The sequence below is a fragment of the Biomphalaria glabrata genome, chromosome 17 (genome assembly GCF_947242115.1).
Source record: "Biomphalaria glabrata chromosome 17, xgBioGlab47.1, whole genome shotgun sequence".
Classification (NCBI taxonomy): Eukaryota; Metazoa; Mollusca; class Gastropoda; family Planorbidae; genus Biomphalaria; species Biomphalaria glabrata.
Genome location: NC_074727.1, coordinates 17498498 through 17521950, shown reverse-complemented (window position 1 = coordinate 17521950; position 23453 = coordinate 17498498). Strand labels below are relative to the sequence as shown.

Below are 23453 nucleotides of genomic sequence, written 5' to 3'. Positions count from 1 at the left end.
CATTGTTGGTACCTAAGAAACATTCCTGCCAAGTTTTATCAAGATTGGTCAAGCGGTTTTGATGTCTATAAGTAACATACATACATACACCTCACATTCTACTTTATAGTATAGATATATATATACATATATATATATATATATATTTAAATACAAACTATAATTTCTAAGCTTTAATGCTTTTACTTAAATAACAATAATCTACATCAGGGGTGGGCAACCCTTTTGGATCGAGGGCTGCAATTCTTTAAATTTTGGAATGGCGGGCCGCATATGTATATACAACTTAGAAAGATACTCTAGCTAACTTTTAATTCATAGTTACACTGTATTATATTCACGTTTCTTTTTTTCCACACTCCACGTTAAGGAATTACAAGAAGAGGTAGCAATTTTTTTAATCAATTAATTTTTTTTTTTAAATTGCTGTTGTCTTTTTATATTACAATAACCCCACTAATATACAGTTGTACTTGATGTGCAGTATTTTACTTTTTACACTCGTGCATAATGTTCCGGAACCATGGAACTAGCTTACTAGTTGTTACCCTTGTGACTGCCGTTAAATTACAATCAGTTGAAATCGATCAGTAATTATACAGTTTAGTTTCCCCCCAGAGAATGCTGGCCATGTCCTTCAATGGTGCATACTAAATCAGAGACCCGAACAGGACTCTAGCCCCATAGCCCTCCTATAGAACCAAAACTATTTGGAGAACTGCCTGTATCTGGAAAACATTGTGCGGTTTATCTTAGATATAGGATTGCTGATCTGAACCCTCCAAGATGTAAAATGAGAACAAAGAAGAAGAAGAACAGATGTATGTGTACACATATAGTATGAACAGCAGCATATTTTATAAAATGTTGATATACAGATTCTGGCACTCATAAGACTCCTGCGGAAGTACTGACTGGAAATTATCTTTGCTCGGAGTTATGTCCTTTGGAGCTAAATCAGCTTCTGCGCTAAATGGTGAGCTAATGGTATTGAAAACTGGTTCTTGACGTCTTCAAATTTGCTTACATAAATTGCAAAATTAAGGAATCTAAATAAATGTTGTACTTTTAATCATTTCACTAGAAATAATTTCACCTTTCAGCAAAGGAAAATGACAAAACCTGTTTTCTTTTGCTTGCTTGTAGAAATGGGAAGGCCTTGTTTGAAAAGACTAAACATCCATTTACATTTCATTTGCAACGGCAATTATGAAACCTGAAATCTGTCTTCCACTCTTCATTAGAAATATTGGTAACAAAGTCACAGTCAATGTCCTTCAAGTAACAGAACAATATCTTCCCTCAGATTTTATAGTGTTCTCGCTTTAGTAAGTTTGATTACTATTGTTGCTTTGTAATCATGAAGTTGATAGTTTATGAAGCTTTGTGCAAACTTTCCTGTTAAGTTTATGGTTGAGGTATTTAAAAAACCCACCATTTTACTCAGTCAAAGATCGAGCTCCACGAGTTGGCACCCTTACCATCTTCTTCCAAGCATACCCAACATTCAATATAGTTATTCATAGCATTGAATAAATACTGATCAGAGATGCTGTCTTAAATTGAGTGTATTGATGTATAGCCAATAAGCATAGTCTTCCTTTGCTTGAAACTTTTTATAATGACAGTTTTAATAATTTATATTTATATTATTTTTAATATATTTGCATTTTTATAACTATATACTGTGGGCACACCTGACTTTTGTAGGTGTCGGCTGGCAGCATAAAACACTCCTTTGGGCCGCATGTGGCCCGCGGGCCGTAATTTGCCCACCCCTGATCTACATGCATGTTTGAACATTTCATTTTTTTAGCGGCCCCCGTAAGGGGAAAAAGCCGCTATTAGGTTTGTGCAAAATGTCTGTCTGTCCGTCTGTCTGTCTGTCTGTCACACTCAGATCTCGAAAACTAGAAGAGATATGAAAAATATTATTTCATCATTAAATGCGGCTTCAAAAGTTTAGGTGCAACGGCTACTTTTGGTTTTCTAAAAGCAAACCGTTTAATTTATAAAATTAATTATGCAAGCGATTTTTTCATAAAAATACACCAATTCTAAAACAATTACGTAAATGTAAGGGAGGCAATGTTACAATATGCTAACAAAGATGGACAATTTTTGTGTATTTTCAGTATCACTAAGTCAAATATATTTTTAAAATGTACAGGAAATGTTTACAACAAATATAAATAATAGTTAAAGATGTTTTTTCTGGTCAATTAGCTGCTAAAATTAAAAGAAAACATTTCTGTTTGTTTATAAAGGCTAATAATGCATTTTGTATGTAAATATCACACACATTTTTTTAAATGGACTTTCAACGCAGCGATTTTCGTGCAGTAGCGTAACGTCGCTACATGATCAGTTACTAAACCAATTCCTTAAACTTTAAAAAAAAATCAGATTTTATTTATTTTTTGTTTAGTGCCCCCACCTGAATAAAAGAAGATTATTTTTGTGCGTTTTGTCTGTTGGTCGGTCTGTCCGTCACGATTAGATTAAAAAAACTAGAACTCTAAAAGCTATTGAAAATCTGATTTACACTTTAATGTTCCTCCCGTAACATCTCAATAGTTTTAAGCATCTAAAAATTGATTGTTCTGGATTTTTTGTGTGCAAAACTAATCAACCCCAACAAATGTTTGTTTGCTCTTCTAATTTATATTACATTCAATTTCCATGCTTAAACGTTGCAAAAACACATTATCAATAATATGTTGTTCCGTTTTTTATGTAAATAGCATATTAATGCTAAATCAAAATCTCTATACTGACTTTATATTTCATTAAGTGTAAAAATGTTCCGGTTATTGTTTTATAAAACATGAATTATGCCTAATGATTGTTTGAAATCGCATAATTTACTAATATTACACTTATATGATTTGACAATGCGTCACTATAATTTGGTTATCAATATCAAATTGTTCCGTATTTTCATCTTTAAACAAATTTTAAAAATATCGACAATAGGTTGTTCACGGCTTTAAAAAAAAGTAATTTACTAGAATTGATTACTGAAAATTACTTTTTAGACATTTAATTTTCTTGCTAAAACATAACATAGAAGTTTTGTAATCGATAAAGAAAGTTCCGGATTTTGTTTCTTACAAATCGTTGCCAGAAATTTCCGAATTTATTTAAAAATCTACTAACGCCAAATAATTGTTTGAACTCCCTCTTCTAATTAATAAACAAATAATCTTCTCATTTACGAAATAATGTTTTTACGGATTTTTATGAAAAATATTCTAACTCACTACTCTCTTACAGTACATTTAACTTTCTACCTAAAACATGTAAAAATCTAATTATCGTTAATATTATGTTCCGATTTTTAAGGAAAACAGAATCCAAACACCAAAGTAAGGTATGAAAATCTCTCCAAATGGCTGTAGTACATCTAATTTTTATACGAGACCATCCAAAAAATTTAATTAACGGCATTACATTTATCTGAAATTCTCTTTTTCTTTTACTATTTATACAAACATCCGGAACAATCTATTATATAAACTTTTCAATTGTGTTCATACCTAAAAATTATTGTGATGTTTTGAAACTTTAAATAAAGGTTAATCAATTTTTAATAACTTTTAGTTGTTGTTTTTTTATATCAAGATTATCAAGATGACTGACAGACCGACTGACAGACAAAACGCAAAAACAATGCAGATTTGATCCTTTTTAAAAAAAAAATTCTATTAGAACTCAGTGCACCAATGTCTATGAACCCTTGTTAAATATTTCGTGTAAATAAAGATATTTTTTTTATGGTACCGGTACTAGCCTATTGTGAGGTAATGGAATTTTTTTTCTTTGACGTCATATGAATGGACTCTTTAAATGTAGGCTAATGTTAAAAGAACGCACTCGGTGCACCAATGTCTATTAACCCTCGAAAAATTGCTCGTATTAATGAAGACATATTTTAGTCTAACTAAGCCATGTGACGTAGTGTGACGGCTTCAACAGTCTGTAGATGAAAGGCTCAGAGAAGAACAAGCAGGTTTCCGAAGAGGCAGATCATGTACAGAGCAGATTTTCGTTTTACGAAATATCATAGAACAAAGTCTTGAGTACCAACAACGGCTAACGATCAGTTTCGTGGACTTCAAAAAAGCGTTTGATAGTGTCCACCGAGAATCACTATGGAAAATAGTTAGAGAATATGGTATACCAGAAAAATTCGTCCAGATCCTACGACACCTTTACAGTCAGTCTAGTTGCTGCATTAAAACAGAAGAGGGAACAACAGAGTTTTTTACAATCGAGACAGGTGTGAGACAGGGGTGCATCTTATCTCCCTTCCTTTTCCTCCTAGCCATCGACTACATAATGAGGAGAGCAATGAACCAGACTGCCTTTGGTATTCCATGGCATGAACAACTCCAATTGACGGACTTGGACTTTGCTGATGATGTTGCACTACTCGGGGCTACAAATAAATGCATTCAAGAAATGACGGAGAGCCTAGACAGAGAGGCACCCAAAATTGGCCTCCGCATAAACTTGGATAAGACTAAAATTATGCGAGTGGGATATAAGGCAAAGGGTGTCCCCGTCAGACTTGGCGAGTCAAAGCTTGAAGAGCTGGACAAGTTCACGTACCTTGGCAGCATCATAACAAATGATGGAGATGCTTACCATGATGTAGCGTGCCGAATAGGAAAGGCAGGGAGCATTTTCCAAAGGCTGCAGCCTATTTGGACTAGCCAAGCCATTGGACTCGAGACAAAAATACACCTTCTCAACACAATCGTCATTCCAACTGCTACATATGCATGTGAGACATGGAAGTCATCTGTCAAAATTGAGAAAAGACTAAATGTGGCTCAACAGAGATGGCTGAGACGGATTTTGGGAGTCAGTTACACAGACCGGATCTCAAACAAGGAAATCCTTTGCCGAACTGGGAGTCGAACACTTAGTGAGGTTGTGACTGAGCGTCGCATGAGGTTTGCGGGACATGTTCTACGTCAAAATGAATTACGCACACCAAGAGTTGCGATAACATGGAAGCCAAAACGAGGAAAGCGCAAACAGGGACGTCCTCGTATTACCTGGCGACACACCTTCATGGAGGACCTCAGAACAGTGGACACCAGATGGGAAGAGGCTTCAGACATTGCCAGTGACAGATCATTATGGAGACAGCTTGCCGCCCAATGCGCCGAACGGCGCGGGAGGACCTAAGTCTAAGTCTAAGTAAGTGACGTAGTGTTTTTTTTTTCCTTTGACGTCATATGGAATGAATTCTTTGAACACTCGAGAAATGGCTCGTATTGATGAAGGTGATTTTTAGTCTAGCTATGCCGTGTGACGTAGTGTTTTTTTTTTTACCTTTGACGTCATATGGAATGAATTCTTTAAAAGAAATGCTAAAAGAACGCACTCGGTGCACCAATGTCTATGAACACTCGATAAATGGCTCGTAATGATGAAGGCGATTTTTATTCTAGCTAGGCCGTGTGACGTAGTGTTTTTTTTTTCCTTTGACGTCATATGGAATGAATTCTTTAAAAGAAATGCTAAAAGAACGCACTCGGTGCATCAAAGTCTATGAACACTCGATAAATGGCTCTTATTGATGAAGGCGATTTTTAGTCTAGCTAGGCCGTGTGACGTAGTGTTTTTTTTCTGACGTTATATGGAATTAATTCTTCAAATGAAATGAAAAAAGAACTCGGTATAGTAATGTTTATTAAGCCTCGTTATGTGACTCGCGTTTAAAAAAGGAATGATATCTTGATTTAGATCTAATCTAGATTTTTTTAAACTAGATCTAGATTTTTATTACAGTATATCTAGATCTGGATTTATATTCTAATAAAAATTATTTTAGATTCTAGATCTAGAATTTCTAGATCTAGTTTAGACTAAAATAGACTAGATTAAGATGTAGAATTTCAATTTCTAAACTTAAAGTGTAAAAAAAAAGTGTAGATTTTCATTTCCAAACGTTTTGATCAATATTGTAATGTTTTAATATACTAAAACTAATCTACTATTTTTTATTTAATTTAAATTTACGGCAAATAAATCTTTGAAACATTATTACTTTTGACCATCAAAATTAAATCATCTCTTGAATATTATTTGCGAATATGCAGATCCGACAGGGATCCGACTTCGACGGGGGCCGCCTCTGAGTTTGTGTAACACAAACTCTCTTTGTAATCTTGTTATATATAATATGCACATAGATAGGCCTACCTACTACTACTACATTAGTATAAATCAAACTTTGTAGCACCTATGTTAAAAGTTAACTCTATTTCAAATAAAAGAACTAATAAATCTAAATATTTATTGGCTGACTGAGAAGTCAGTAGATCTTACCAAATATAGAACTAGTTAACTGGATAGAATCTTCTAACTAATAGTAGCTTAGATTGATTTTTATACTAGATTATCTAAATCTAGTCAAGATGTCATTTTAATTCTATGATAATAGTAACAGAGTAGATCCATCAATTTACATCTATCTATATTTAGGTCTAATAAAGAAACTAGTAAGTATTAAGTATTAGAGATCTAGACATACTCACAATAGTCTCTGAGTCTAAGTCTAGACTTTAACTTGTCAAGGAATAGTTCCGAATAGAGTGTCACTAAAACTACTAGTTAACTAGATATTAGATTTTATCTAGATTTAGGTCTAGTCTAGAGTCATTGATAGAAGTCTAGACCTAGCCCTAGCTAGAATCATCTACTAGATCTAGAGTCTTGCCTTTTTTAAAATAAGTTTTTTATTATTAGATCTAGAATCTAGATTTAATTAGATCTAGACTTTACTAGTAGTAGTAGAATATTATATATGTTTGTTTGTTTGTTTTACATGTTTCGGATGTTCCTTCAGAGTTGAAGATAGTTTACTTCCTAGTCCAAACCTCCCGCAGGACGACAGGGGATGGGAGCGGGCAGGGTTTGAACCCTCGACAAATCCGAACGACAGTCCAGCGCGCAAACCGCACGACCAGGCAGCCATCTGAATGAGCTAAAATATCATGTCTGATTTTCATTTTCTCTTCTAGATCTAAACTTGATGGATGGACAGACGGACCGACAGACAGGCCACACAAAACTAATAGCACCTTTTCCCCTTTCTGGGGCCAATACAATAACGCCATCTGACCTATTAAATCTCAAAAGCTATTTGTATTAACGTTTATAATTTTAAAAATAAAGACTAAAAATGACACTATTGTTTGTTCATTATTTTCCTTGAATATTAAAACAAAATATCAAAATACAAACTAGTATATAGGAATTAGAGTGTGTTTACAAAAAGATAAAGGAATTGAAACACTGAATAACCTAAAGAATGATAATCCAAGTAGACCACCATATTTTTTTTTACCAGTTCGCATCTGGAATTGAAATTCTTTTTAAAATTTACTTTATTATTACTTATTATTACTATTATTATTATTACTTTTCATAAACTTCTAAAACCAGCACTCATAACAGGATTGGCCCTGAATCTAAAAAAAATAAAAAATTTCAGTGTTTTATTTGAAAATGTTTATTATCAATAATAACAGAGTCAGTAGTTTAAAGACATAAAACTGAATCATTCATCCACAAATTATTCCAACCTAAGTCAAATTAGTTCAGGAATTTTCACAGTCAACAGAAATGTGACAGAAAATATACACTAAATCCATGAAACAAACTACAAAAATTGTAACAGGAGACAACATTATGTCTACCCAGGGAAAAACTCTGTCAAAAATTAGTAAAATTCAAATGTCATCTTGGCTAATCTGAGTCACTACCATCAGTCTTCTTGTTAAGACGACTGATTTTCTTTTTATGGTGTTCGATAGCCTCCTGTAACAAGACAATAACAATTAGTGAATGTTAAGACAAATGCAAGCATAACGTAAAATTGATTTGTAATAAAGGAACATTGTAAATTGGTGTTTTTTTGTATAAGATTATGAATGTTAATGGTTTCTTTATCATTTTTAAGTATTAAATACTTTTATATTATTATATATTGATAAAATCTAGCCAACTCATAAATTTAAATATATTAATGAAATAAAAAAAGAAACATTTAAAAAAACAAATTTACATTATTTTTAATACATAATACCTCCCTTTAATTGAAATATTGAAATATTACAATATTTTTCTTGTTATGTATAATATTACATACTATGTCATAAGTTGAATTGAATCTTCTTTTTTTAAAACTATTTACAGACCTGCCTACCAAAAAAAGTCCAAATGCGTAACGCTGATGGTGAAAATGCGTATTTTGGCACCAGAATGCGTAACACTTACGCGATCCACTATTTTGTCATATATATATATATATATATATATATATATATATATATATATATATATATATAATATTAGATCTCGATGTCATGATTAGATCTACAATCTAAATCTAGATCAATACGACAATACAATAGAGATGATATCTAGACTAGATCTGGATCTATGTCTATATAATTTATAATGAATATAATCTACTAATCTACTCTAGATCTGGGCTCAAGTGTTACCGATGCTGTGGATCTATTCCTGTATTCTAGATCTAGAATCCAGATCTAGACTAGATATCTACAATGTCACTCAATGTGTTTTGAATCGATAGCACTTCGATATTTTTTTCTATACAAATGAATACAGGAATCAGGGATTCAACATAATTAATTTCTACTAATGAACTTACAAAAAAAAAAAAAAAAAAAAAGTCACGTTGGTCACCGTGTGTATCAGGTAACTGAAGGTACCAACCCGCCACTCGCTCACTCTCGCGTTCTTCATTTTTAGACTAAATCTAATTGCTATTAAGAACCAATCAACGTATAGATCAGGACACAATGTTTTCCCCCACCTTTTCTGTTCCCCCCCTTTCGCCCAACAGGACGGCTTAGCGTGACCTCCGTGACCGCTCGTACGCTAGTCAAGAGAGGGGAAAAAAAAAAGGATACGAAATGCGTAACGCGACAGGTTAAATGCGTATTTGCGTACTGACTGTCATTTTTGGGAGATTTTGCCTAACGAATACGCATTTTGCGTAACGGTAGGCAGGTCTGTATTTATCAATACATAAATATTAAGAGTAATTTTTCTTACCTGGTGTTGTCTAATCTGTCGTTCATGGTGGCTAACTTCATCTTCCAACAGATCTTTCAACTTTTCCATCTGTTCTTTTTGCTGTGGAAAATGTTAATTAGTTTACATTAAAATGACTTGTAAAATAAACCAGCTTAATATTTCATAGAAATCCCAAAGAATAAATGGAAAGGTTTACAATTATTTTATCATATACCTGGTACCTGATGATTATTTATGTATAATTACTTTTAAATTTATCTCAATAATGTGTTAAATCTTTAATTAATCCTACCCCAGAATTATTTATTATTTACTAGTGCCCTTTACTGACACCCCTCACAAACAAGACAGCATTTGATAGGTAAATACAGAAAAGACAATCAATTGCAAAGAGTGAATAGAAGGCCAATGAAACCTGGAGGCTAAACAAAAAGCTGGACAATAAAGAAATATTTATATGTATTTACCAGTTGGCGAAAGTACTGTTCTTCTTTGGCCACTTCCATTTTGCCAAAAGCTCCTCCAGCCTCCCTGGTCATAAAAACTTTATATTAAAAACAGATAATTTAAGTCTTTTAAATGCAAATGGAGAAAGGAAGATGAGTGTTACAGCTGCCAAACTAAACTGAAAGTCTTATCAGGTTAAGGAAGATGTTCCAAAGATAATTCTAAGAATTGAGCTGGCCATATCATACAATTAGTGAATGGCCAAAGAAAACTGGTAAACTCATCTTATTCTTAACATATACAAAAAAACAACAACAGAGAATATATAATGTAGTGAAATAATAATGATTGATTTGTTTAATAATAGATAATTCTTTTTCTTTCTGAGTTATGTGCAAGAATTAGTATAGTTTCTCCACAGAACAAGCCACCTGTATATAATTAAAAACAAATACATGCAATGATGAGATTGAAGGTTAAACCCTTGTAAACTGAATCATCACAGCAAATGATTACAATACAAACCTACATTAATCAAATAGAATGTAGATACCATTAACCGACAAGCTAGAATTTAGACTGACTGTCCCAATGCACGCACCTGACTCCATTAACAGTCTTTCGATTTACCCCCCCCCCCACACACACACTATCTAGAAGATTCTTTACTTTTCCCTACTATTGTCAGGTTCTGGTACCCATTAAGGCTTGGTGGACGCATAGGCACCCTAAAGATCCCGAAATTTAAAATACCAGTCTTCATCAAAATTAAAACCCAGAACCTCTCAAATTGAAAACAAATTGCTTTACCATTCAACCACCATGCCTCCTACTTATAATAATATGAGACCTTACTATGTAAAGTGACATGAAAATATTTACCTAACAGCTCCACCAGCACCACCACCCTGTGTAATAGAAAACATTTTTTTTTCTTTACAATCTATATGCTTAAAAAAATTAAACACAGTGTAAATTAATAATGCTATTAAATAAACTAACTGTAAAATGTAACCTTTTTTTTTAAGAACTTACCTTTCCTACACCATCACCAGGATTGCCAGAGGTTACTGCCCTTGCACTGGTACAAATAAAAAAGAAATGGGGGTTACAGTATAAGAAAATATAAAGTTAATATTACAAATAATAAATATCAACTAAACACTACTCAATAATGTGGTTAATCTTTAAAAAGAAATTAATTACTGTAAATCACAGGTCTGAGAGAAACCAAAAATGAACTTAGGTTATATTTATAATATAATACACATAACACCAAATTACAAATTTCAAACCAGGAAGAAAGGGTATACATAAATAAGTAGCTTAAAATTTGTTTAGATACTTTGTCTAATTAAATATGTAGCCACTCTGCCAAGGTTAAAACATTGTGTGTATGCTGAATACAAAATCTGTTTGCAATGTATTTTAAATTCACCTTTGCATGTGACTGAACAATGCTAAAAAAACTGGAGGTCTATTCTAGTTGAAATGAGGATAAAGCCTTTTTCAAATAATTCTTATCAACCATCAACTGTTCCCCCCCCCCCCCTTTTTTTTTTAGCTAACCAATGATTGACTAATTAACTATTAGATCTAGCAGCTGAATAACTATTTTTTCTTGATTATTCTTATAAAATTTAAAAATTATTTACAGATCTGGATTTACAAATAAAATTATTTTGTCCATTTTTATTTTATATCTATGGTACAACTCTTGTTGTCTGTATGTTTATTACTTGAATCTAAATTATAATTATATTTTTTCAGTTTGAGTAACTAGAATTATAACTAGATTTAATAATTATTATAATTAGATTAGAAGACAAGAATGACTAGCTCATATAATGTAATAATTAGTCACTAGAATTCACTAGATTGATCTAGAAATCTAGATCTAAATCTAATGACTAATCATTTTTTTAATGGGGATGGCTCTAGTAAACTCTAGTTACTCGTAGAGTCTAGCCTAGTCAATCTAACTAAAAGTTACTAATTTAATACTAAGTCTATTTAGAGAATAGAAAAGATATACTATGATTAGTATGATATAGATCTATAGTCTAGAATTCTAGATCTAGTTTAGATACTTCTCATCTAGAATCTAGAATAATAATAAAAAATTAAATAATCTAGATCTAGATCTACAATCTACATCTAGATCTAGATAAAGTTTCACAAAGATTTCCAGATTGATCATTGATGACTGATGAGCTTGACCACTGAAAGTAGTGAAAGTGACGTCAACACCAACAAATTATTTGGATTTGATTAGGCAAATATTCATGATACATTTTAATGAAATGATCAACATGATGTAAATTGTAATTATTGTAGTCTGTACTGTAGTCTTTGCCTTTTTTTCTATCTAGTCGAGCGTTTAGATCTTATCTTATCTTATATCTTATATAATACAGACATTACTTCAAAAAAGAAGATGATTACGACTTACGTCCTACGCGTCATGCCAAGTCATGCATTTAGTCATGCATATTATTATTAACCGTCCAGTCCAATGACTTAAATTCTGCCAAGTCACTGGTTTTCCTGGCTAGCTCAGATACATCTCTAGAATTATCTTATCATTATCTAGACTCTGAATTATTCTACTGCGTTGTTAAGTCAAGTGAAGTTCATCATGGCTTGATTATGATTATCATGAATCATGGTCAAGAATTAAAAACATTCACTTTTTTCTGGTGGGATTCACTGATTGTGACTGTCAAAAAGTACAACAAAATCTACTACACTAATTAATATTGAAGATTCTAATCTACAGATATCATATGAGAAATGTCTACAAAGAGTGGAGAATAATGACTGAATGTCTTTACCTCATTATTCTAAATGCGGGTAATCGTAAAATTGTTGGTAGTCTGGATGCCATGTTCTAATGTTGATCGTAGATGGAATCTGAAGGTCACTATCAATACTCAATAAATAATGTATTTTATGAATTGCTTCCCCTTATTCTAGATCAATGTGGAAGTTTACAAATGTTATACACAAAAATAGGCTTGAACTCTTTATTTAACGAAACAATATTTATAAAGTTCATAAATATAGTCTGTCTGACTCTGATTAGATTAGATCTAGATTATTTCTAGATGTACAATCTAGATCTAGATCTCTATATAGAAGTAGATTAGATCTAAATACATCTAGACTTTAATCTAGACACTAGGTGACTAGGCCTATATTATATTATTTATATTGGCTATAATCTACTAGATCTAATCTAGTTACAATCTAGTATATTAAATAATATTATACTTTATACTTTTTATACTAGATTTAACTAGATTCACTAAGATTCTAGGTCTAGATGTAGATGAGATCCTCAGATCTAGATCTAGACTAGATCTACATCTAGATCTAGATATATAAATTATATATATTATACATCTCTAGAATTATATATATTATATATATATATATTATATTATAATATATAGTATAGATCTATAGACTAATAGAGTATAGACTACTATTACTAGATCTATCTAATATTAGTATTATTAGTATAGATTACTGTGTAACTGTGTATATTAATTATAATTATAGTCAATATAGATATCTACTAACTAAGCCCTAAGTCTAAGTGCCTAAGCTACTAATCTAAAGTAAAATCTACTTAAAGTTATTAAATTTAAATTACTTAAACCTACTATTATTCTATGCTATGATCTAGAATTCTAGATTGACTAGACTCCAGATCTAGAATCTAGACTTTTGACTAGTCTCTAGTCACTAGAGACAGACATGTCAGATGACTAGATTACTAGATCTACTACTTAGCCCACTTAGTCAATTAGTTTAGTTAGATTAGATGATAGTAGATCTAGAGTCTAGATCTAGAGGTAACTAGATCTATATATTATAATTTATAGTATAGTTTACTAAAGACTATAACTTACTATAAGTATAGATTATAGATCCAGATTAAAAATCTAGATCAGTGGTGGGCAACATTTTTTCTATCGAGGACCCTATTATAAAACAATTGGGAATGGGGACTGCGGGATAAACATTTGAGACCAAAAGAAAATCTGCTGCCAAGGACAGACACAGATGGGGAAAAAAAATCTCAATCAACCACCTGCGCCGCCTGTGGACTATGGCTATGCTGGCCCTGGATGTGGCAAAATATGTAGGTCACAGCTGGGGCTGTGCAGCCACGGGAAATACTGCATTCCTCAATAATCTTCGGACTCAAAGACGAGCTTTATTATTGTTATATATTATAATATATCAAAATATGATAGTTGACTATGTGTCTTTTAATTCTTATTTGTACTAGATCTATATTATAAATTTACATTACAAAAAGAGTTAACAATTTCTGAGACTAATTTTGTTAATATTTGTTTTTAAATTTTGTTTTTGTCTTTTTTGTCACAATATTTCACCACTATTGTACTTAATGTAAAATATTGAACTGTTTATTTACACATTCATAATCTTCCAGAAGTGTGAAACTAACTTGCTAGTTGTTATCCTTGTGAGTGATTTCAAATAACAATCAGTCAGCATCAACACATTCTTCCACTTTATTTTCAAACAGTAAAATACTAGTTCACAGATGTATGTGGACCCAAATAATGTGAAAGTTTAGCAGCTAAGATTTTCAAAGGTGGAAATGCAACTTCTTGCATTCATAAAACTCAGGTGGAAGAGCTGACTTGAACTTCTCTTTAGGGTCATAATTTGCTTGGAGCTATGTTTACTGTAGCTGAATCAGCTTCTGCATGAAATGGTGAACTGAGGGTTTTGAAAACTGTTCCAAGTTTTTGACGTCATATATTTGCTTTCAATTTCCACTAAAGGAATAAAAAATAAGTCTTGTACTTGTCAACCATTTCACAAGATATAGCTTCACTTTTCAGCAAAGGAAAATGACAAAACCTGTTTTCACTTGCTTACCTAAAGAAATATGATAACTTTGTTTGAAAAGATTTAACATGCACATATGGTACACTTCATGTAGGGGGCATGGTGGCTTAGGGGTAAAGCGCTTGGCTTCTGAACCGGGGTCAGGGGTTTGAATCCTGGTAAAAACTAGGATTTTTTAATTTTGGGATCTTTGGGCACCTCTGACGTTAGTTAGAGAAAAGTAAAGGCGTTTGGTCGTTGTGCTGTCTACATGACACCCTCGTTAACCGTAGGCCAGAGAAACAGATGACCTTTGCATCATCAGCCCTATAGACCACAAGGTCTGAAAGGGAAACTTTACTTTACTACTATTTTACTTCTACATTTCATGTGCAAACAACTCATTGCAATTAATAGTGATGGCAAACATGAAGTATATCTTCATTAGAAATATTAGTTTCAAAGTCACAGTCAATGTCCTTCAAGGAACATAACAATTTCTTCCTTGAGATCCCTCATTCTTCTCAATACCTTGCCCATGCTAAGCCAGTGGTTATTACTGTGTTACCGAACATTGGAATATTTTGTTTCCAAATCTTCAAGTACTTCTTGGAACTGCCACTACCTGTGGTTAAGACCCCTAGCTCTGATAACTTTGATCATTAAGATAATTGGGTCAGTAATGTTTGATATTCAATGAAGCTTTGCATAAAATTTCTCATGTAAAGTTTAATGTTGGGATATATTGATCTTTAATTTTATTAACAAACCTATGCTTTTCCCAAGCAAAGCAAGGGCACCATCAGTTGTCACACTTGCCATATTGTTCAATGCAGCTCAACACAGTTCTTCATAACATTGATTAAATACTGGCCTGAGTTTGTGTCTTTATGTTTTGACATAATGCCAACTAGAATAATTTTTGTTTACTTTAAACTTTTAAGAATGACATGTATAGTCAATGTTTCTTTAGCCTCTCCTCTTTATCATAAGAATCAGAAGTTTTAATAGTTTATATAGATATTTTAAAGTATTTATTTTTAATATATAAGCACTTTGTGTGTGTGTATATATATATAAAATATGAATGCACACCTAATATTTGTAGGTGTCTGCGGGCTGCATAAAATGCTCTGGCAGGCCACATGTGGCCTGCGGGTCATAATTTGCCCACCCCTGATCTAGATCTATACATAATTACTATTATACTAATATGATATAATATATCTAGCTGGTTTAAGACTTTCACCAAATTAACTAAGACTAAATCAAAAGTCACTAGATCTAATAAATACTTACATCCTATAGATTACATTCATTGGCTATAGACGTCTAAGGCTACTAGAATTTGCGACTAGTTACTAGATCTAGATCTAAATTCTAGACATAGACCTCTAGACAAGATACAGTTTGCTTTCATCAGTTAAAGTTTAAGCTTCCTGTAGTTTTAAATATAAACATTTTAATCTGAATATTTTTTAAAGTTGAGCTGCATGATTGTGGTTTAGTACTATTTTTTAAATTTTATTTTATTAGGTATAGGGTCTAGACACATCTGTTTAATTTTGTCATCTTGTTTGTAGGTTTAATGTCTACAAACAAATTTAGGACTCCAGTGATTGGCTTACATGACAATTATAATTATGATGATGTATATGAACCCGCTGAAGACTCATTTTTACTACTTGACGTTTTGGAGCAAGAGTTTAATTTCCTTAGCCAGCTAAAGTAAACTTTTTTTTATTATCGTAGCTTATTATTTCTTCAAAACCATGGTATGGTTTTAAAAAAATGGATGACCTAATTACTAACATTGCCACCATGAGCCTTTTGTGAGAGAACAATATTTTAAATATGTGTGCATGCAGTTAGACATAAATAACTATTGAAATAAGTTATTTATTGAATAGATTTTTTAAAAAATTTCCTTTGCAATCTCTAGTAAGAAAGATGTATCATTTGTTTCCTTTTGATAGTAAAAATTATGGGGAAAAGCAAAATGGGAATGAATAACTTTGTTGGTCTTTAATTTGTATTTTTTCTTTGAGGACTATTGAAGAAATGTATATATACTAATTTAGATTGCCCACATAGGAATAGGGGATTGTTATTAGGCTAATTCAATGATACTCTAGGATTGCCTTTACATTCATGAGGGCTGTTTTTACATTCACTCACAGATGTCTGTTTTATACATTTAGAACTTGGTAAACTCAGACATAGTACGTGGTGCAGTGGTAAAGTGTTAGGCTTCTGAACTGGGGGTCCTGGGTTCAAAACCTTGTGAAGGCTGGTATTTTTTATTTTGTGATTTTTGGGTGCCTCCGAGTCCACCCAGCTCTAATGGGTACTTGACATTAGTTGGGGAAAAGTAAAGGCGGTTGGTCGTTGTGCTTGCCACATGACACCCTCATTAATGGTAGGCCAAAGAAACAGATGGCCTTTACATCATCTTCCCTAGGTCTGAAAGAGGAACTCAGAAATAAAATAAGTTGCCCACAAGATGTAGATTTCAATATATATATATAATCCGTCAGATCTGTTAACAGGCATTTAAATTGTAATTTTGTAAGTCTACAATTTTATTAAAACTATTCTAAATAGCTTAATGATATAAGTAAAATAAAAAACATTAGATCATTAACCTTACCTCAAGTGCTTCTAATTAAGACAATGTGCTTTCTGACATTCATTCTATTTGATTATGAAAGAATTATAAATTATAATGAAATGGTAAATTTGTTTTCAATACTTACCAGAACATCAACTTTTATATTAATTAACCCAATTTTGTTAGAATGTTATATAATTCATTATTCTAGGTTTCATTATTTGAAGAAATTTAATGTTAAGATTTTTTTTAGGCTCAATTCTATAGTAAAACATCTAGACCAGCAATAAAGGCTGAATTAGAATTAAGCTTTTAAAAGCAAAAGATAATTTTTTATGTTGTTATTTTTTAGGCCAAATATTTGCCTTGAAGTTGGCTGTGGATCAGGCATTTGTATCACATTTTTGTCTCAGATTCTTGAAAAGCAGGCTTTATTTTTGTAAGTATTAAAAAAAAATCCTTATTACTTTTACCTCTTCAATAAATATTTTATTGCCCAATAGCTACAAAAATAACTAGGTACTGTATGCAGATGTATTCAAATGTTCCTATAAATGCAATGAAGTTATTACAATAAGATTTGATGGATAAGATTTTCAACCTGTATTCTGTGGAACATTCATTGTCCAAGGCTTTCTACCTCTTAGATCATGAAAAAAAAACTTTTAAACTCTATTGGCCTCCTTCAGTCGTAGAACACTTTTTCATATGGCTGTGGAGCCCTATTTTGGAGAGACACTTCCATCCACATATATTGCAGGTCAAGGTGGCTTTAGCTTTGGTGGTAGAGGAGCTGACCATTTTCCGTGTGGCATGCTTTTCTTCAAGAGGTAAGGCCCATGTTTTCTCGCTCTCCATAGTTTTCTTGGTCACCGTCTCTCTCCAACTAGTGCGGTCTAAAGCTATGTCTTCCCAATGGTCAGTATCAATGTTCACTGATTTAAAATCCTGTTTTATCACATTCACATAAATGAGGTGGAGGCGACCAGTTTTTCTTGAAGTACAGAATGATTTTTGGGATGCGATTGTCCTCCATCTGGCGAACATGTCTGAGCCAGCGCAGGAGGCATTGCCCGAGAACTGTAAAGATGGGAAGGCCTGTTCTCCCGAGGATCTTAGTATTACACACTCTTTATTTCCATGTTCTTTTTAAGATCCTTCGAAGGCAGCACAAGTGGAATGAGTTTAATTTTCTCTCTTGCTTTGTGTAGGTAGTAAACCAATAGCAGTAAGCTGTTTTTTTTTATATCAGGTGTACTGACATTAATCCAGCTGCTATACAGTTAACTCTGCAAACTGCTGAGAGAAATTGGCAGAGAGTGGAACCTGTTTTGTGTGACTTGGTATGTGCTACTAGTTTTTGACTGACGCTTAAATACACTGTCTGGAGTGTTTAATCTTATTGAGCATAAAACAAAACCCTGTAACAATTTTTGGTGGTGAATGTGACAGTGTATGGGCATGGTTTAGATTGGTCATATTTGGTATTTCTGTTCTGAAGACTTATGATTAGTGCAGATTTCACAAAATTTTGCTAACCCAGATGCGATCTACACCATTTTGCATAATGCAGACAAAATTGGTGTCAGAGGGAGGGCAAGGGCCCTTTTTTTGGGTTTCAGATGTGTGTCCCCCGACCTTTGTGAAAGATCTCCAGCTGTCTCTTTTAGAGACCATCAGCTGCCAGGTGCATTTTTCTATGCCAGTGAGAGCAAACTGACTTGATCTTTACAGCACTTCCAGGGTGCTCCTCTTTTACGCTGTCCTCCTTTAAGCATGCCCTTGGCAAGCAGACATCCCCTATAAAGGATAGGTGTCTGACAGGGCCCAGCTGTTGAATGATAAGTTAGTGCTTTTATACTGAGTGGTTACTACATGCTTAATTACCAATGCCAATAGGAAAGATTATTGTAATGTATAGGAATATGGATTGTTGAGTGAGATATTAACCTGTTTATTGAAGGATTTTCAGACATTTTTTCTCTCATTTGGTATTTATAACATGACACTTTAATGAAACCTTGGATAAATAGTAAAATGATCAATGGTTCCACTGTCCAAATATATATTTTTTAAAAATAATCTCCTGCCTTTATTAACAAAAAAGCAACACCACAATACTTTTAAGCATTTTTTTTAAATTTATGAATTACAGACAGGAGCTTTTGAAGACAGACTGAAAGGAAAAGTTGATGTTCTAATATTTAATCCACCATATGTTGTGACCAGTTCAGGAGAGGTATGTTACTATCTTACACAGAGTAGTAATGACCTTATCCTTATTGTACACACACACAATATGAAGTACCGGTATATGAAAATTAGGTTATTTAAACATTTAAAAGTTAACTACCGAAAATATTTTACAAGCTATTGGGAAATGAAGAACTTGTTCTATTATTAGTTGTAATAATCACTTGTGATACATTTTTTTAGGGAGGGAAGCTATTGTGTTGTCTTCTGCTATGTCCATATCTTGAAAACTAAAAAAAAAGCTATTAAAATATTTTTTTTAACTTTTTTTTGAAATAGGTGCAATAGTTTTATATTGTTTGCCAAAAGTTCCTTTTTTAATATTATGTTTGCATATAAATTTAAAACTAAAAGAAAACAAAAAGAGATGTTTCAAGACATTTTTTTTTTATAATCTTATCTTTTAAATAACACACATTCCTTCAAAAAAGAAGAAAATGTTTGACTCATAAAATGATAATATTCTTCCTAAAGCATTTTCAATTATTTTTTTAAGTAATATGAATCATAATTTTGAAAAGATTTGCAAGCCAACTCACTTAACCTTCAATGTGTTAAGGCAGAACTCCATTAAATGTTACTGCTGCCTCCATAATTAACTGTCAAGTCAGTAGCCATTTCTAGAGGCTGCCCCTAGTGAGCTATTGAATAGTAAACTTGTGTACTGGTTCTGTATTCATCTTCACCACTGTGCCATTTCATCATGGTTTCAACTGCAACCTGGTATAACATGCAGTCTCAGCCTTCTGATATGAAAATGCTTATGTCATTGCGCAAATCTCTTGTAGGATGTGGTTGATGGCAGGCAAGGGTCAAATTATGATCCTCTTCATAGGGCAAACAAATATTTGAGTTCACAAGCTCGCATTCTCTACAACTTTTGTTCTTTAAAAAGTTTGGGATAGGGTGTAATAATCTTCAATTTTGAGGGAACACCCGAAACATAACAGACCATGAAAGGTCGGATTCCTACCTGAGACCATAATATTGACATGCTTCTCCCACCCCTACAAGTTATAGGCAAGGTGTCTGAAACATACATAAGTTTTCCTTGTGCATTAAAAATTGCATTGATTTTTTTCTATATCAATGTTTCATTTTGTTTTTGGACAATATAACCCACAGACACATGTTAGTGACATAAAAAGAATTACACAACAAACTTAAATCCTAAATCTAATGGACAAAAATAACAATTTTTCTTTACACAAAGAATACCTTTGAACACAAAACAAACATAGATATGTATCATTCTTTTAAAGACATAATAAAATGAGCGTATATAAAGTCACTAAAACATCTCACACCAAAATGACCATTGCTCAAAAATGGCTGCTCCAAAACAACCTGTTTTGTCTGTCTAGGCTTCTTTCTTTAATTCTAATTCTCTGTTAAAATTTCATATAGTTACTTTAGTCTAGTGTGTAATTCATCATTTAGTATTATTGTAGACCTTATTGAAGTCTTTTTTTTTTTCTTTTGTTTTCGGTATCATCTCGAGTATTCAAAAGAAAAATATTGTTAATTTTTTTGTGCTTTAGTCTTTTTATCACTTTTAAATTATTCTTAAGTAAATCTTTTTTTTTATAGGTTGCTAATGGTGGAATAGCTGCTTCCTGGGCAGGTGGAATTAAAGGTAGAGAAGTGATTGATAGATTTTTACCAAAAGTCAGTTTGCTTCTTTCATCTACTGGTGTTTTTTATATGGTGATAATAAAAGAAAATGATCAAGGTTTGTCACAAATTTATGATGTACATTTCCTTTTTCTTTTTCAATGTTTTTCTTCAAATACAAATTGTCATTAATGAACTATTACTATTACGAATTAAGCTTTTATCAAAATACAGTTTTTACTTATTTGTAACTTTTTGTCCCAAATTATGTTAGTGAGCCTTCCTAATCTGACAGTCTTCATCAGTATGGGAAATTATTGTATAAAATATTATGTCTGCAGATGACATTGAGCAAGTCATGCTAAGTCAAGGCCTAAAAATGACAGTTGCTGGGTCAAGACGAGCTGGATGTGAACTATTGTTTATTTTGAAATTTACCAGGCTTCCAGAAAGGTAACTGCAGTTAAAAGACAAAACAGCATGGCAACATAGATGCAACTATTAGAAGGCAGTCCAAAAGACATTTTTTAAAATTTAATCTTTTGATGTGAAATTCTAGAGAGGAGTACAAATAATACTTGAAGACTAGCTGGTGAAAAAAAATGTCTAGTATGATACATAATTTTCTTTTTATTTAAAGTAATCCCAAATTATTTTTTTTTAAATACCTGAATGAAAGAATCCTTTTTTTTTCTCTTTGTTTTATTGACTAATTGTCTTACATTATTTAGCATAGTTTTCTTTAAAGCTAGATATTAGTAGAAAATTCCTTTTCGTCCATGTTTTACAGTTAGCTAAGATATCAAATTGGCCATTGCAACTATATTCTCCAGCAAATGTTATTTGCTTATTTTATTCAAACCTGATCCTCCATGCAGATTTGGACTCCATGTATAACTTAACTATATGTTAACTATATGTTATATTTAAAAAAAATTAAAACAGATAAGAGTATCAGTAGATTTTATAATGCACTTGCATCATTTGGAAGCTAATATTTCTTAAATACTTGGCCAACATATTTATTAGATATTGCATGTACTGTACCACTAAATACAAAGTTTTGTCACTAAAAAGAAAGAGAAGGCAGCACTAATCCATTGTTCATGTAAAAAATAAAAAAATGACAGAATCAGCAGCCATCACAGCTGTAAAGTTATAATTGTTTAAAATGATGATGTGAAATATCTTCACTGACACATGTATTAAATTTGTTTTATGAAGTTTGTCTTTATATGATACAAACAATAAAGATCTCTATTTGTTTATGTTCTAATGTTGTTGTTTTTTAATAAAGCTTAGCCAAAAACGTGTGGAGATAAATTACAAGACTATTTTCTGTATGGGTTATGTACGTTCATGTGATCCTTTTTCTATTACCCTGTGTCCAAAGCTGGTGTTCAGCTTCATTTTATGTTTCTCAGAATTGCTTGTGCCTAGATTCCATAAATACTGGTAGTTCCCCACATGTATATCCAGTTTATACAAGAGAGCCTTCAACGTGTGTCATTGGTTAACTTTAAAACCAGTATTCCTTTTCAATTCTTTTGTTTCTAGAGATGAATGTTGTAAATTTGTCATTAATTGTCTCGGTCGGGTGAAATGAAAGCCTGGACGGGGGAAGGGGGCGGAGCAAACAGGGCCCCAACAGAAGGGGAGGGCTTATGTGCGGGGGCAGAGGGTCCCTCACTTATCCAGTTGTATGGGGGCCCAAATATTTCTGGCGGCGGGCCTGGCTGGGCATAGGCCTAGGATGAGGCATAACAATTTCGCCCACGACAGCAATCTCCCTCCCCCTCTCCACACAGCTATTGGGTCTAAATAATAATTTAAAAAATACACAAGGTTACAAAGTTTGTGAGGAAACAAACTCAAAATAGGCCCCCGAAGTGGTCCTCCAGGCAGGTAAAAAAAAAAAAAAGGCAGGTTTCATTATTTTCAGAAAGAATTTTAAAAACTATGAACTACAAACTATCAACAACGACAACCCTATCTGTGTGGATATAAAAAGAAGAGGTGTTCACGTGTTGAAAGTATTGTTAGTCTTGATACGACTTGATACCACAGGACACATAGATTTTTTTTTTTTTGAAGTAACGTCATTATTTTATAAGATAAGAAGGACATGGGTCCGTGTTCAAGAATATTTTAATGCCCCCCCCCCCCCACCAAATAGACACATTTAGTATGACAAAAATCAAGAAGTCTGTACACTATTGCTAGTAGTGGGAATCGTGGTCGAGAGGCTAAATACGCTTGAACTTGGCTTGGCTCGGCTACCTACGAAGGGGACTCGAGGTTCGATTGAGATACTGAGCGCCTAAAGGCAGCACGGAAAAAAACCTTCTCTACAAATGAGATTGGACCAAAGCGCTATTGGCATGCTAATATAATATGCTAATAAGCGCATGAAAGTAGCGCTATATAAAAGCTATTATTTATTTAATTTAGAAGTGTACCTTTTATGTAATTAAGCTACAGCGTTTAATTCAGTTATTGCTCATGCAAGTGATGGTGTCATTAAAACTTAATGATAATATCATAAGCGCTACCCACTATTACAGCTGCA

The 23453-nt window shown here is 32.7% G+C and overlaps 2 protein-coding genes and 1 long non-coding RNA gene across 4 annotated transcripts; 2 read left to right on the top strand and 1 right to left on the bottom strand.

The window, feature by feature from the left end:
- Nucleotides 1-46: 46 nt before the first annotated feature.
- LOC106051498 (methyltransferase N6AMT1-like) lies at nt 47-22152 on the top strand. 2 transcript variants are annotated; one of them, XM_056015517.1, is made up of 7 exons: nt 47-71; nt 15990-16134; nt 17370-17456; nt 18270-18360; nt 19173-19256; nt 20861-21002; nt 21226-22152. In XM_056015517.1, the coding sequence occupies exons 1-7, from the start codon at nt 62-64 to the stop codon at nt 21339-21341; spliced, it is 675 nt and encodes a 224-aa protein (XP_055871492.1). In that variant the 5' UTR covers nt 47-61; the 3' UTR covers nt 21342-22152. The 2 variants fall into 2 exon arrangements, with proteins under 2 accessions (XP_055871492.1, XP_055871493.1); XM_056015518.1 differs by lacking the exon at nt 47-71 and adding an exon at nt 12564-12718.
- On the top strand, nt 93-7205 carry LOC129923625 (uncharacterized). Its single transcript, XR_008775577.1, has 2 exons — nt 93-1328; nt 7041-7205. It is a non-coding gene; the product is annotated as an uncharacterized LOC129923625 (long non-coding RNA).
- On the bottom strand, nt 7516-12527 carry LOC106051496 (ATPase inhibitor mai-2, mitochondrial-like). Its single transcript, XM_013206681.2, has 6 exons — nt 12369-12527; nt 10570-10615; nt 10417-10442; nt 9555-9618; nt 9106-9186; nt 7516-7839 (listed from the first exon to the last, which is right to left on the bottom strand). Exons 1-6 carry the CDS (start codon nt 12419-12421, stop codon nt 7768-7770), a joined length of 342 nt encoding a protein of 113 aa, XP_013062135.2. The 5' UTR covers nt 12422-12527; the 3' UTR covers nt 7516-7767.
- Nucleotides 22153-23453: the final 1301 nt, after the last annotated feature.

Bases quoted from the DNA above. Each gene is read 5' to 3' on its own strand.
- LOC106051498 (XM_056015517.1), top strand. The intron at 17,457-18,269 runs GTAAGTATTAAA...TTTTTATATCAG, and splicing joins GAAAAGCAGGCTTTATTTTT to GTGTACTGACATTAATCCAG. The intron at 19,257-20,860 runs GTATGTTACTAT...TTTTTTTTATAG, and splicing joins TTGTGACCAGTTCAGGAGAG to GTTGCTAATGGTGGAATAGC.
- LOC106051496 (XM_013206681.2), bottom strand. From the start codon at position 12,421: ATGGCATCCAGACTACCAACAATTTTACGATTACCCGCATTTAGAATA. The intron at 10,616-12,368 runs GTAAAGACATTC...TATTTGTACCAG, and splicing joins CCCGCATTTAGAATAATGAG to TGCAAGGGCAGTAACCTCTG. The intron at 10,443-10,569 runs GTAAGTTCTTAA...TCTATTACACAG, and splicing joins CTGGTGATGGTGTAGGAAAG to GGTGGTGGTGCTGGTGGAGC.